At 40.9% G+C, this 16,423-nt stretch overlaps 1 protein-coding gene across 1 annotated transcript; it reads right to left on the reverse strand.

The window, feature by feature from the left end:
- Nucleotides 1–13,425: 13,425 nt before the first annotated feature.
- Nucleotides 13,426–15,469, reverse strand: LOC139932368 (E3 ubiquitin-protein ligase TRIM39-like). The gene has a single exon (XM_078290267.1). The coding sequence runs from the start codon at nucleotides 15,262–15,264 to the stop codon at nucleotides 13,867–13,869; it is 1,398 nt and encodes a 465-aa protein (XP_078146393.1). The 5' UTR covers nucleotides 15,265–15,469; the 3' UTR covers nucleotides 13,426–13,866.
- Between the last annotated feature and the right edge of the window lie 954 nt (nucleotides 15,470–16,423).

Consider the following 16,423-nt stretch of genomic DNA (forward strand, 5'->3'; position numbering starts at 1 on the left):
AAAGCTTATCACGACACAAAATAAGACATGATAAAATAAGAAAAACAACCATTCATAGTCAATTAAACCTCTGAAATACAATTTGAAATGCAAATACATACATGAAATACAATCAACAATTAAGTAGCAGCTCATTAAAATCTGAAGGGCGAGAGAGAGAGAGTTAAAGAGAAAGTGTGAAAGAGAGAGTTAAAGAGAAAGTGTGAAAGAGAGAGAGAGACATTTGCTGCTGTTCGGTTCAAATGTGAAGCATATTTTATGCAGATTTGAAACATAAAACAAAAGATTTAATGCAAACGTGCCGCGTTTCCATCAGCTGTGATGATGCAACAAATCAGCTTCCTGAACACCAGAAAAAACAAAACCAAATCTACCAGAAGAACTGAAGGAGTCTTTCAGGAACCGATGTGAAGCTTTGACAGGCCGTACTGTCTGCATCTGAACTCTGCTGTTCACGATCCGACCCGACCGCCCAGAACCAGATCCCTCCGCCAGGAACCGGCTTTCACCCCACAGCGCTCTGTGCTGCGGCGGAGAAAAATAGTTCTGTGATTTCCTGATTAGTTGAGTAACGGAGGAACTGAGTCTGTTTCCTCTCGACTCTGTGGAGACACAAACTTTTTATTTTCTGGAGGTATTCTGACAAACAGTTTGGACTCGTATTGACTGCGTTTACATGGACTTGAGTATCCCGGTTTGGATCATATTCGGGATATGGCGTTTACATGGAACACAGAGAAATCTGGTTATTCATATCCCCGTATACATGATCAATACTAGTATCCCGGTTCCTGATTACTGCATGCTATGTGCGCAGGCGCCTGTGATGTTTACAACACAAACGTGCAATTTTGAAATCGTTAATCTGATATTCCTCTGTAACTGTTAACCTTAAATTAATTTGACTGTTTTGTTTTGATGTTTGGCCACGTAGTAAATTAATGTTTCTTTAGTATTTTCCACCGTGAGCTGACTTGCTCCTGTACGTGTTGGGAAACCGGCGTCCTGTAGTCTGTACACTACAGACTTGAACAGGTCAGCATTTTGATGCTTTCTCCCGTCTAAACTGCCAAGTATATTTAATTCTTTCATCACCGAAAGACAAAACTCAGTTTCCTCATCGCTCCAGAAGTGAGACGCTCTCGTTGCCGCCAACAGAAACCAGGATTAGATGTTTACATGCAACAGTATCCCGGTTTCTTTCGGAGTACTCCAGCTAGCATAATCGGGTTTCTCAAAACCGGGATAAGGGCTTATCCGGGTTTCTGAAATCGGGATATGATGTTTACATGTGCGAACACAAAAACGTGATACTTCAAAAACCCGATCATAACCTGGATACTCAAGTCCATGTGAACACAGTCGCAGCAAGAGGCAGCGGAGCTTCAACTGACAGCTGACTGGAGACAAGACTGTCTGTGGGTCCAACAGCTACAGACAATACTGTCTGTGGGTCCAACAACTACAGACAATACTGTCTGTGGGTCCAACAGCTACAGGAGGAAGAGAGGAGTTATATAGAGGAACTAAATCAACAAACTGATCCTGTAAAGATAAATGCAACAAACACAACTTGACAGCTGGAGGCCTAAATTCCAGATGTGTCTTTACAAAACTTTTTTAACCCGAAACACAGAAATGTGACTGGAGTGGAGAGGATCGGTGTGTTGGTTAAGTGCATGTTATTATTATTATTATTATTATAATTTGTTGGTCTTTCCATTTCTCCTTTTTAAAGAGACAGAGAGAGAGAGAGGGAGAGAGAGAGAGAGAGAGAGAGAGAGGGAGAGACTAACCCATTGAGTGTTAAAGTGTTTAAAAGAGCGAGAGAGTTTAGAATAGTGTAAAAAAGTTATAAGAGAAAGAGAAGCAGATAAAATGGAGAGAAATGGTGTGTGTGTGTGTGTGTGTGTGTGTGTGTGTGTGTGTGTGTGTGTGTGTGTGTGATAGACAGATAGAGGGTAAATTGGTAGAGTGAGTATGTAATAGTTTCCACGGCGACAGTTGACAGGGCCGGTCACCGCAACGATGTCGGGTGTTGCCGTAGCGATAAGGCAGGAGGAGAAAACATCTCTCTCTTTCGCTCAATCTGTTTCCTACCTCGTTCTCCCTCTTTCCTCTCTTTCCTTCTTGCCCTCCCCTATCTCTCTCTCTCTCTCTCTTTGTCTCTGTCACTCTCTCTCCTTTTCTCATCCTCCCCCCTCTCTCTCTCTCTCTCTCGTTCTCCCTCTCTCTTTCCCTTCTCACTCTCTGCCATTGTCTCTCCCTCTTTCCTCTCTCTTTCTCCTCTCCTCTCTCTTTGTCTCTGCCACTCTCACTCCTTTTCTCATCCTCTCCTCTCTCGCTCATTCTCCCTCTCTCTCTTTCCCTTCTCACTCTGCCACTGTCTCTCCCTCTTTCCTCTCTCTTTCTCCTTCTCCTCTCCTCTTTGTTTGTCTCTCTGTCTCTCTCTCCTTTTCTCACCCCCCTCTCTCCCATTCTACCTCTCTCACTTTCCCTTCTCACTCTCTCCCTCCTCTCTCTCTTCCTCTACCTTCCTCTCTCGCTCCTTTTTTCCCCCTTCCCTCTCTCTCTCTTCTTCTCCATCCATCCATTACATAAACATTAATTATCCATTAAAAATAACAGCTTTAATAAAGTAAGCTTAGTACCATGGGTTTATAAGGGATTTATTCATGGGTTGGTTCACAGAGACTCTAGAAATTAAGGGATTTTTCATGTCTTTTGTGCAGGTTTACAGGTTATTAATGAGTTATTAATGGAAAGTTCCTGTCTCCCTGAATTTTACATTAAATTAGAAAGTAAGCAGTCAAACATTAAGGGGAGTTTAAGGAGGTTTTGATGGGATCTCCTCCATTAATAACTCCCTTAACTAATTTTAAGGGGATTTTGCATGAATTAAGAGGTGAATTAAGGGTTTTTTAAGGGATTTACTGGTTCGTAGAGTGTGATGTAAAACAGGAAGGGAATGCAGGAAATTAGCAAAAACGCCAATACTGGAATTGTTCGATTAAGAGAAAAAAAATAAAGGTGTAAACTAAACTTTAAAGGTGCCATGAGGATGATTTTTAAACATCAATATATCATTATCAAATTAATTGTGATTCCTTGGTATAATTACCTTGAACAAGTGACGGTGAAAGACGATGAAAAAGGTAGAAAATAAAAATAAACATTGTCCTACATATTATTCACAGCTGTGTGTATCACAGTCATTATAATTCACTTTACATCACTGAGTTTCAGATACTGCAGCTGGAAATTAAATTCCTCTTCCTCTAACCTCAGGCTTTCTCTTATCTACTCTGTTTATTTCAATCTCTTCTCTCCTTTCCCCTCTCCTCCATCAATCCTTTACCTCTCTCTCTGCTCTCTTCATCATTCACTCAGGGAAACAGATTTAATTTACCTTCCTCTTCCTGTGCTGCACATCCCTTGCTCCTCTCTGCTCGTCTTTTATCTCGTCTCCTGTCTCTCTCTCTGCATTAAGCTGATTGGCTGCAGCTGAAGCGTCTCGCTAATGGAAACTAGACTGAGTTGTTCCACACTCACAAAAATGAACATTGACCCTTTTAGGTAAAGAGGACGTTCAGGTGATGTAAGCCTCCCTCTGGCGGCCATCTTGGAGGTCTTCAGCTCTGTGAACAGCTGACTGTGTTTCTGTCGTCTCAACAGAATTGAACAGACGGTTAATTTCTGTCTGTTTCTGACTGAACTGATCATTTCATCACTGATCCATCTGATTGATTTAGTGTTTAGATAATGTCAGCTTGTTAGCTAGCTAACCATAGTATCTGGTCAGCCAATGTCGGAACCCATCGTCTATCGGTCTGAAGATGATTAGACTCTGGGGGCGACGGCCAATATTTCGTTTATAGAGATTAGCCGAAATGTCGTCTGGACCTAAAACACCTACAAAAAGTATCGATGTAGACGTCGTCTCTCAACTCCAACTCCATTCTCGCATCTCAAGTTGCTAATCAGACTGTAAACAATGGCCGGCGCACGGAAGAGGAAGTCTTGGCCCGGATGTCCGCCGGCTACACCGGAAACCCCGAAATATTGTCCGTCGCCCCCAGAGTCTAATCGTCGTCAGACTGATAGACGATGGGTTCCGAGATTGCTGGTCAGCTAACCATCACTGTCTTGTTGTTAACACATCTGATTAGCACACTAGCTAACGTATCTAGTAGCAGCTAGCGTTAGCATGTTCACATTAACATCAGTGTGTTTGCTGGCTAGTTAGCTAGCTAACAGTTTGTTCAGGTTAACTGAGCTGACTCTTCTCAAGCTACAACTCAAACCCAACACCAGATGCAGAACCGGTGCAAAGCGCATAAATAATGTTGGCATGACAACCACAGCTGGTGCCATGATGGAGGAACACTGTAGAATATTCTGTTAGTTAATAAAGTGTAAATCTGTAGAAGCAGCTAGAACCAGAGAGCAGCAGAGTCAGCTTGTTGTGGTGTGGCTGTAGATCCATTCAGTAACGTTCTCAGTAAAAGTGAATAGTGTGATAAGGTGGATTTGGTTACTGTGACACAGTAAACTGTCTTGTCTTTAGCCCTAGTCTCTACTCCAAAACATTCTGAGTTGTAGCTTGAGATCTTATGGAGGTCATACTGTATTTTAGCCACATTTTAATATTTGCCATTACATCACTGCCTGTTTTGTTTAATCTCAACAAAATGTAGTATGATCCTCCTGTGTTACTCCCGGTAGCCTACAGTCAGATGGCTTCATTAAAACTGTGTGTTCATTAAAGTGTTACCCGGTGTGTTGCTCAAAGACACTTCAGCAGGACGACGGTTGCTGCAGGTGCCAAGTCGAGTAGGAACGGGCTGATGTGATTATTTTGGTTTGGTTGGATTCCTCGGCTCAGCGGACGGATCATTTGTCTCTCCATTGATTTGTAAATGCATCTCTCAGCTAACGCTTGGAATACAGAGCAGCAGCCTCTCTAACCTTACTTCACTAATGCTGGAGTCTCCTGACCTCTCTCGCCTCGTGTTGTTCCTCCGTCCGTCCACCCAAACACTCACAGTGAGGAGCGATTAGATCTGCACAATTAGTCATGTGTAACTCCATATACTTTAGTTTGGCATTTTGTCGATGCTGAAACATTTCATTTTGCTTAGAATCTGCGTTGTAGTTGAAAATAGTCGAGATGTTGGTATCGGATGCAAGAAGTGCAATAAAATCATCAAAATGAATAGCTTACTACTGTTGCTTTGCTTTTTTACTTATGTAGGTATATATTTGTTTCCTTTACTTGTTTCCTTTTCTTTCATTTGCTTTTGATTGTTTCTTGTAACACTTTGAGATTTGCTTTGTTGTATATAAATTTCTACTTCTCTGTTACTGTTGTTGATTATTATTGTTGATTAATGATGGCGATCACAGTATCTAGCAAGTCATGCATTCCCAATCAAACATGTTGACAGTGAATTGAAAACCTTGTTAAATTTGACCAGTCGTCCAGAGCTGCTGCCTGCAGCGTTTTGTGAAATCAGGACCTAAATATCTTTTTGATATCAGTTCAAAACAGTTTCCAAAGTTGCTTTAATGTTTAATTTTTACAGTGACATAAGTCACATTGGCTAACATAAGCACATATATCACATAAGCTTTTTGGACACGTTGGTTTTCATATGTTAACTTTGTTTTTCATGTTGTACTCTGACATCACATGGCAGTTTTTACTTTGGATGTGAACAATTAAATTCACACATTTTGACCTGCTGTTACGTACGACAATATTTGTTTCACATGAAAACTTAATTCCACATATAAAGAGGCAACAATTCACAGGTGAAAATGTTCCAGCTTTCTCTTCATTCAATCAGAAGAACAGGCAGAGGCTTCGAGGCCAACATGCCTGGAAATTTTTTTTTCTGTCTTTTCCCTGTTGTTTTTTCTTATTGCTTCACTTCTTCATGTTCTCACTGCAAAAAATAAATAAAATAAAGGCACCAAAATGTTGATTTTAGCTGGACTGGTGAGTTTCAAGATATAATATTTTGCTTCTGTCGCATCTGTAGTTGTATGAAATACACAAAACAATCATCAAGTTAATTTATGTTTTCGTAACAGCTGTGCCAAGTACAACAAACACAATATTAGTTGAAAAAAAAAAATCATTAATGGCAATTTTTCTAAAAACAACACATTACTTATGCTTGTGTGTGTGTGTGTGTGTGTGTGTGTGTGTGTGTGTGAGTGCGTTGATTGGAAGAGTTATAAGACGAGGTGTTGATTGTTCTGTGCCACAAGATGGTTTCTGATTCAATTAACACACACACACACACACACACACACACACACACACACCATCTTACTGTCAGAACTAGCTTTGTTTTTCTATTAGTTCCTCATTTCAGAAGGATAAAAATAAACTCCCCCAGCTACAGCAGGAGGGCAGCTAACTGGTATTGATGTAAAACTCCATGACTCTCAATAACAAAGTGGAAGCTCCTCCAGGACCTGAGGATTTGATTCCTTTCTGGTTTGTTCCTGATGTTTCTCAGTCTGGTTTCCACTCCAGTCGGGCTGAAAACCATCTAATGCGATGAATGTGAGAAACCAGTTAGAAAACATAATGCTAAATTCCTATAAAGTGACCCGGCCATGTGGAGAATTCCCTGATATTCCCTGACTTTCCCTGTCTGGAACACACCTCTCAAAATTCAGTGATATTCCAGATATTCCAGGACCAAACGTGGGATACAAACTTCACAATGTACAGCTCTATACTGCAATAGAGGCTTTACACTTGCATCAAAGGCATCAGAGTAGATCCATTCAGTAACGTTCTCAGTAAAAGTGAATAGTGTGATAAGGTGGATTTGGTTACTGTGACACAGTAAACTGTCTTGTCTTTAGCCCTAGTCTCTACTCCAAAACACTCTGAGTTGTAGCTTGAGAAGAGTCAGCTCAGTTAACCTGAACAAACTGTTAGCTAGCTAACTAGCCGGCAAACACACTGATGTTAATGTGAACACGCTAACGCTAGCTGCTACTAGCTACGTTAGCTAGTGTGCTAATCAGATGTGTTAACAACAAGACAGTGATGTTAGCTGACCAGATACTATGGTTAGCTAGCTAACAAGCTGACATTATCTAAACACTAAATCAATCAGATGGATCAGTGATGAAATGATCAGTTCAGTCAGAAACAGACAGAAATTAACCGTCTGTTCAATTCTGTTGAGACGACAGAAACACAGTCAGCTGTTCACAGAGCTCAGGACCTCCAACATGGCCGCCGTTACACCTGAAATCACCTGAAATCCTTCTATACTTGAATAGCAGAAATTCACAGCCGTCTGTCTGCGGTTCTTCTCGTCTGTTTCCAGCTGTATCTGCCTATCGGTTACAGCTCTTCACCTGTCTGAGCCCAACACTGAAGGATTTATCTGAGGGAACCGCTCGCTACGAAAGAACCGCATTAATATTTCATCTACATTTAATCTGGAAGCTGTGTGTGTGTGTGTGTGTGTGTGTGCGTGTGTGTGTGAACAGAAACAGGAGGATGCCACATTCGCTCCATCTCTCCCTCTTTTGAAAGATAAGAAGGGAAGTACGACGCCTTCTGTTCGGCTGTCCCACTTTTCCTCTTTCTCCCTCTCTCTCTCTCTCCCTCTTTTCTCTCTCTCCTTTTTCTTGCCTTCGTTTCTTTTCATGCCGGGCCTGTTAAAGAGGTTTTGAAGGGCTGGTGGAGGGAGGGAGGGAGGCGACGGAGAATAGGCGGCTCTCTCTTGCCATTGAGAGGAGTCATTTGAAGCGAAGTCATTTTTTCGGGAGGGATTTTCGGAGGCAGAGTGACGGAGTCGCGGCCCAGCTGTGGATTATGTTTGGAAAAAGAAACTCGGCTTGGCTTCTTAATCGCCAGTAATCCCTCTATTCTTCTCCACATTTTGCCATACAGCTGCAGCTGTGTGAAAACTTAGTCACTCCAACTTTGGGTTTATTTTTTGTCGTTTAGCTTTCGCTTTAGTTGTTCAATTAGAGAGAGAGAGAGAGAGAGAGAGAGAGAGAGAGACTTTGGAGTGCAGGACCTGGGATGAAGCCTTCGTGTCGCCCTGCTGAATTAATATGGAAGACGAAGGAAGAAGATCAAAGTTAAAGGAGAACACCAGGGTCAATTAGAGTCCAAGCTCTTTTACCTCTACCTTTACATTTGATTTGATTTGTTGATTTATTACGATCATGTACTGTTACACAAACAAATATACAACAAAATTTGCATGTAAAATGAAATATACAAGTTTGTTAATTTTATATTATTACTACTAATAATAATGATAAAAAAAATAAAAATAAATAACTAGGATGCTGTCGGGGGTCGACAGCAAGGGTATATCCCCGAAATGCCCCGATCCTCGAAGGCCCCATTAAGTCAAATGTAATAAAAAGCCATTCAATAATCACACAATAAGACTCCAGGGTTAATCTTCCCAATTATATTGGTTGTATGTCCCAAATATTTTTTATTTTCCTTCTGGGCTAATCTAAAGTTAATTATATTTTTATTACTCCTAAACACTCCAAAATGAATGGATATAATCCTCTAGGGATTGTCTCCCCAATAATAAAGGGTATGTACCTTAACCTTTTTTTGTAACACTAAATAATACATTTAACTAAATAAATATAACCGCTGGCAGCGATGGCTGGGTTCATGCCAGTACAGCAGCCAGAGCTGAAACGTGGAAGTTTGCATTAAGATTACTGTCAGTTTTGTCATATCAGGCTGTTGAGCCGTCAGGTCCCGAGCATCAAGTTCTGATACTGAAGAATGTAACAGCAAGTTAAAAGGTTCAATATCCAACTTCGTATGTCTAGCTGTGCACTCAAAATGCTGCTGTTGGGCAAAATCTGGTCCGATCTGTATGGAAATTGGTGTGCATGTTCCACATAAAGGTTGGAACATGATAACCAAGTTTCACAGCGATTGGTGAAATTCTGTTATAAGAATTTTGAGTTATATTGAGAGTATTGAGTTATAAGCCAAAATGTCATAGGCCACGCCCACTTTCACTAATGACAACCAAACTTGAGATTTTGAGTAGGACATGGTCCTAGAGCATGTGTACCAAATTTCGTGCAATTTCATGAATTAGATTAGGAGATACAGTTTTCTGGCCTTTGTGGCGCCCCCTATTGGTCAATATTTGAATGGCTTTGCACACATGTTCATTCATTGTATGTGAACAGGTTGTCCAAGTTTCATGATGATTGCACCGTCTATCACAAAGTTATAACAATTTAGCTTATAGGCCACGCCTCCTTCACAACTTTAAGAGTTAATATCTTCAAAACTACAGGAGATATCAACCATCTATAAACAAAATTTAAAGAGGACCATAGATGCTACTTAACGATTTTGGTGGTAATCGGTCAAATGGTGTAGGAGGAGATGTTAACAATGTGTTTTTCAAATAATTCATAATATCTCAAAAACCTTGGGGGTTTGTAGAGTACAGTTAGGTCGACACGTGTAACAAGTTTCATGTAAATTGGACAAACGGTGTGGGAGATACAGCACTTTAAACGTTTTATTTTTGACCTTTAATTATAGCGCCACCATCAGGCCGATGGGGGTCATATTTCATGTGGGTTTAATTGAAGCCATACTAGACCACGGTGCAAAGTTTCATGGCTCTAGCATTTACCATCTCACGGGAAATTGAGCCCAAAGAGAAAAACAATAATTTTTAAAAAGTACCAGTACAAAAATTAATTAATTAATTAATTTATTAATAATAATCACAAACTTCATACAAATCTCCATAATTGCCTGAACAATTCTCTTGACAAATTTCAATACAATATAATGCACCATTGGTGAGATATGGGTCCAAATAGCATGGAGATTAATTTAATCAGTTAATTAATAATAGTTATCATAATCATAAACACATCAAAATCAATAGAGTTCTTCCTCTAGGGATCATCGATGTCCATACCAAATTTGAAAAGATTCTTATAAAAACTGTTCAAGTTATCGCGTTCACACGAAGGATCTGCGGCGGCGGGTGCGGTGAATCCATAATATCCCCGAAACTCTTATTGGGGATATAATAATAATAATAATAATAATATTAATAATAATAGGATTGGGGTTAGTTAGTTAGTAGTTTACATTTCCTAATTATTTTGCAATGCATGCTGTATAGATTTTTTAACATTTACTAATTTTTCATCGTTTTTAACTTCCTTCACGGGGTCACAGGGTCTTTATGAGTCGGGACCCGCTGTCCCGGCTCGTAAAGACAGCCTAAATAAAAAGCCGCGGATGTGAAAGTGAAGTTTCAGAGCTGACATGTTGTTTGAGGGATTATTTCCTGGACGAGACTTCTTTTTTTTTTCCTGAGGGCCGCCGTTTGACTCCGTTCGGGGTGATTCAGCATTTTCATTAGCAACGTACAAACGGCCGTCACACGGATGTGCAGTCGGCTCAGAGAATTCTTATCGGAGGACGCAGTATTGTTTCCTTTTAAACTTCCTGTTTGCTAAGTTTTGGGGCGGTTGAACGCGCCCCAGGTGATTGACAGGAGGAAGAGGGGAACGCAACGCAGCACTGATATGAAAACAGCAAGTTTGACAAACAAAATGTGTGTGTGTGTGTGTGTGTGGGGGGGGGATACATGTGAGGAAGGTCGTTTATATGAGTGTGTGTGCATGTAACAGATAAGGGTGTGTGTGGTGTGTGTGAGTGCGCATGTGTGTACATACAATATGGGACTGATAGGGAAGAGGGGATGTGCATGTGGATTTGTGTGTGTGTATGTGTGTATTTTAGGGAAAAATGTGTTTATGTGTGTGTTGTGTGTGTGTGTGTATTTGCACACGCACTTATTAAAGACAAGCAACAGTGTTTATGTGTGAGTGAGTGAGTGAGTGAGTGAGTGAGAGAGAGAGAGAGAGAGGGGGGATTAGTGTAATTGGTTATGAGTGGTATTGTGTAATTTTTATTTTTTTTCATGTTTTTGTGCGTGTTGACCTTTGAACTCGCCTCAAAGCCAAATGACTCAGCTTTAATGTTTTATTACAGACGATAACCAGACAGTTTAAATTTACAAGTCTAATTTCTGTTGAGTGTAATGTTGAGTGTCAGCAGTCAAGGCAGTCCTGCTTCAGATGAGAGCGCTCTCTCTAAAGTCCAAACCTCTCTCTGCGACCGCTCTGTTTCCAACTGTAACGGCAGAAGTCGAGTCTCTGACGACTTCCAAGGCCTTGCAGACTTTCAAGCCCTTTCAAAGACCTTTTGTTCGTTTTCAAGAGCTGCACTTCACAGCTCAAGTGCAGCGGCGGTCGATCGTGTGGTGAAGTGTCCTATCGAGTGCAATTTAGTCTTATTTATGACTAAAAACAGACCTTTCGACAAGGTTTACTGAACGCAAAACCAGACATTGTAAAAGCCCTGAAGTATATTTTAAAGCTTGAAGTTTGGGCTTAAATTAAAGTGACTTAAAGTGAGTGAGCAGGTAGGGGTTTGATGTCTTGCTCAAGGACACATAAGCAGTTGTGGGGTTTGAACCTGTGATCTTCAGGTTAAGGGACGATCTCTCTAACTCTGCTGCCAAAACCTTCTCTTTGACAGCATTGGATGAGTCTCTGAGTTCAGCTCTTCAGCTTCTGTAGCGATCACTAGCATCATGATAATTCATACTGAAGGGGCTTCCTCATATATTTACGGAAAGCCAAAAGTGTCACAATTCACCTCTCTTCCTTCCCTGTATTAACCAGAGACAGTATTATATATAGAGACAGTGTACTCTATCAGTTCTGAATGGGGAAAAAAGTATGGTAATAGTACGGTAATATTGTAGTTTCACACAATCACACTCACAGTGTAAGAGGTGTGGAGATGTGAAAGGTCATAGTCAGCAGCAGTGCCCAGCGAGGGAATCAGCATGCAATTACTGCAAGAAAAAGGGACATTACGCAAAGGTATGTCGATCTAAGATGCTAAGTGAGGTGGAGATACTGGAGATATTGCATTCCTAGGCTCACTTACTGCTAATAGAGATGATGATCCGTGGATAACAATTAAAATGGACCACTGTGACACAGAATTCAAAACAGACTCAGGCGCAGATGTTACCGCCATACCAGGTGAGCTGTGCAGGCAAGCCCAGTTCAGGAAGCTGGAGAGAACATCCAGGGATTTGCGTGGGCTAGGAAAAACGTCTTCGATAGCAAGAGGAAAATTCACAGCTCACCTCCACAAAAACAACAAAGAGACAGGAGCTGGAGATACCACGACTGGGAAGACCAGCACTCAGAGCCCCTCTTCCTCTCTTCACTTGACCACATCATATCTCAGTGTGTCAGAAGCTCTTTCTATCACGTTGTCCTTCTGTATCAGATTCCAGGGTTTCTGTCAGGCTCCTGCTGTACTGTCAGTCCTCATCTTAAAGGGACAGTACTCATAACAGAATACTGCTACTTTTGTTTGTTATTGTTTATTATTATGATTTGATTACATGAAGCATAAACTAAGCATGGTTACAAATGCAGTGATTAATTCATTTTTATTAATGCTAGGATTGTATTATAATAGAAGAGTAACTTTTGAACCTTTGTACACCTTTTATAACCCCAGGTGGTCAGTCCTGTGGATTTATGATTAGCACAGCATTTATTGAAGACATTTGAAGTGAACATGTATATAACATGTACATGTAGAGTATGAAGAGTCTCCTGTAAGGTGTGATTGGAATGGAAAGTAATAAATGAAGCTACAGATATCAGCATGAGATCCAGACGGGTCTTTACATCATAATATTAGACAGTTGTAGGCATGTGCAAGATGAATTCCTTCCTTCATTATGTGATTGTGTCGGGCCTAAATAGATTTGAAAATCTCGTTTCTGGATTCTCAAGGTCTGCAAGTGTGTTGTGGTTGTTGTTGCTGTGCTTGCTGGGTAATCCCAGCACAGTGAATGGGAGAGACTGGAGATAGCTCCTCTATTGATCTCTATGAGATTGTAGCTTTAAGTCCTGCTGTTTTAGCACATGCTCAGTAGGATCTCTTAGTCAGCAGAATCTAGACATGATGACAACGCTGCTGAAATTACAGTCAGTAAATCTGAACACATTTCCCTCTTAACTTCATTTTTTATTGGTTTTAGATGCAAAGTTATCCAGCAGAAAATGAAAATAATCACAGTAGGTAAAATATTACAGTGCTAACAACATAATCAGCAATTTACATTTTACATTTTGAGAATTTAGCTGATTTTCTTATGCAGAGTGACTTACAATGAGTGCAACAGTAGAGAAAGCTTCAGTTCCTAAATCACCAACATTACATGAAGTCTGAATCCAAAATGAAATCTCCACCTTTTAAATAAAGTGATAAAATGATTGATAGTGCAGAATTAAAATGATGGTACTTTTTAAAGGACACTAGATAACTACATTATAATTATATCATTATTATATGTAATAATACTTATTCATTTGAGTTTTTTTCCTTTTTGTTTCATATTTATGTTTCTTTCTTGTGTTGTATTTGCCTTTTTCAGCACTTTGAGATTTCCTTTAATGTTTTTATATTGTTTTTATATTTTTGTTGTTATAGATGTCATCCACATCACCATGACAGCTATCATCAGGACAACATGGGCACATGTTGATGACATCACAGATTAGAGAGATGATTATATTCACTGACTGTCCTAGCAATAATTGATAAATAATGTTTATATAATGAATCCTTAAAATGAGAAGTACAGACATGTAGAGACCCCTTACAGACATGGATGGCTTGACATGACATCATCATCATCATCATCATCATCATCATCATCATCATCATCATCTTCTTCTTCTTCTTCATCATCATCATCATCTCTAACTGTGCTGTTCCACTGTTACAGAGACCTTCACTGGTAAAATCTTCAGAGAGAGTTTATCCCCAGTGTCAATGAATGGAAACAGCCTGTCAGTGAAAGTGTGTGTGAAGGTGTGTATGTGTGTGTTAGTATCAGGATCAGAGAATGACAGCTTTCCTCTGTTCCAGTCCAGATGCAGTCTGATCCTCTGGAGCTTCTTCTTCACTGGGAGAACAGTGCCTGGATCTGGTGGGGAGAGTGTTCTGTATTTACCATCAGAGAACCTTATTCCCCATAATCCAGACCGTATGTTTCCCTTCCTCTGGACAAACTCTGCTGCCACACCCAGTCCCCACACTGTATTGTCTCCAACCTCAACATCCCAGCTGTGAGTTCCTGAGTTAAAGCCCTCAGATCCCAGGACAGAGTAGGAGTCAAACCTCTCTGTGTTTTCAGGAAGCTTCTGTCTCTCTCCACATCTCACACTGGTCAGATCTTTAGACAGGATGAGTTTTGGATATGCAGTGCTGGGGTCCAGAATCACAGGAGTGTAGGAGACCATCTCCTTCATCTTGTCCCAGACTGTGAAGCTCAGGTTGCCCAGGTGTTTGGCCTCGTCTATCAGAGCTCCTGAGACCAGCTGTGGATCCTCCAGCAGGGGGCGCTGGACTCTTTCCACTGTAGCCTTGTAGTTCTGCAGGAACGAGACGTCTTCAGCTCTCAGCTCCTTCTCTATGGCTCTGACTGTGTCTGAAAGAGCTGCTATCTCTCCGCTCAGACCCTCGATCTTCTCCTTCATCGTCCGACTCTTCTGCTCCTCTTCCTCCCTCAGTGCAGCGATCCTGGCCTCCTCTTCCTCTTGTAGAAACTGGTGAAGCTTCTTAAACTCCTCCTTAATCTGCCTCTCTGTGTGTCGGGCCTGGACCTTAATGTGTTCTGCTGTTTGATCACAGTTTCCTTTAACTTCATTAAAGAGCTTCAGTTTCTTCTTTAAGGGCTTCAGTGATTTCTGAAGTTCCTCCTTGTGATCCAGTGCAGCTTCATCGATGGGTCTGATTCTGTGGTCGGTGTGTGTTTTTGAATCCCGACAGACAACACACACTGTCTGCTGATGGTCCAGACAGAAGAGCTTGAGTTTCTCAGAGTGCAGACTGCAGAGAAGCTCAGATCCTGCTGAAGCTCTCTGATCTCTCTCCAGTAAGAAAGCCTCACACAGCTTCTTTAACGCCAAGTTACGAGGTGGTTCAGTCTTTGAAGATCTTCTGTTACAAAGTGGACACTCATGTATTTGTTTCTCTGTCCACCAGCTCTGCAGACAGGCTTTACAGAAGCTGTGGCTACATGACAGGACGACAGGATCTTTAAAGATGTCATGGCAGACAGAACAGGAGAGATCCTGCTCTGATCTGGAAGACATTTTCTCTCTGAGTGAAGCTGAAAACTCCCTGGGCAAACAGTCAGTTGTGGCACCACTCCCTCCTCTAGAATGTTCCCTGAAAGTTACTTTCACTTTGAGTTGTGTTTCTTCTAAAACTCCTGAGTCAGCAGCAGGTTGAAGTGGCAGTATTCCCAGTATTCCCAGTATTCCCCCCTGTAGCTCTCCTCCCTCAGTGGAATCTTATCGTCTGTCTCTCGGTGTGTGTGTCTCTTCTCAGTGAGGAGTGAAGAATAATAAACTCTGTTTCCTGGTTTGTCTGAGTTGAGTCAGAGAAAGGGGCGGAGCTTTGTCAGCCCATTTCTCCTAAATGCTCAGCTGTTTACTGTAATAGAGCAGAGCTGAGTTTCATTCCACAGTGTTTCTCTCTCGTTGCTCACTGGGTATTGTAGTCTGACAGAGGCTCCAGACAACTAGTGTCTGATTTGTTTTTGAAGAGTTTGAACCCAAAATGAGATTTCCAAGAGATTTGTAGATGATGTGAGAGATGAGAAATATTCACTGAATTAACGGCAGTGATAGATGTTTTTCCTTTTCCCCCCCAAAATGAATAAACAGTATCTTGGAAATGAACTGCATTTAAAATCCAGAACACAATAATAATGATCCTGAGAGCTTAATTCTTTAAAGGCATGTTGTCAAGTCATTTCTGCCTTGTGAGATCGGCTCCACTGGAGATTTCTGCTGGTCTCCACATGATGAGAGTAGCAGTAGTTTGAATGAGCCTGGAGACAACATTTACTCAGTTTGGGTCCTCACTTAACCAGAGTACCAGTATGTTTTAAAGTTGCTCTGTGATCTGTTGCTCCGGTAGAGGAGATTGGAGAACTGTGTTTTTTTTCTCTCTCTCCATTCACTGTCATTGTCTGGAGGAACAGTCTGAAAATCACTTCTAGCACATAAACAAAGCAGATTCTGACAATATATTAAAGAAAATAGTCGTTGCTGAAAAGTGTTTAAGTGAATCTCTTTCTTTATGTTTATTAAACCTTTCAGTTTGAACAAGTGGAACACCGAAATCCAGTCGGAGGAAACTTATGCCGATGGAACGAAGAAAATAATATGTTTACCAATAATTGTAAATAGGCGAGAAAAGGTGGGAGACAGAACTTTGATAAAGCAGATTCTGCCAATATATAAA

Source organism: Centroberyx gerrardi, chromosome 19 (genome assembly GCF_048128805.1).
Source record: "Centroberyx gerrardi isolate f3 chromosome 19, fCenGer3.hap1.cur.20231027, whole genome shotgun sequence".
NCBI lineage: Eukaryota > Metazoa > Chordata > Actinopteri > Beryciformes > Berycidae > Centroberyx > Centroberyx gerrardi.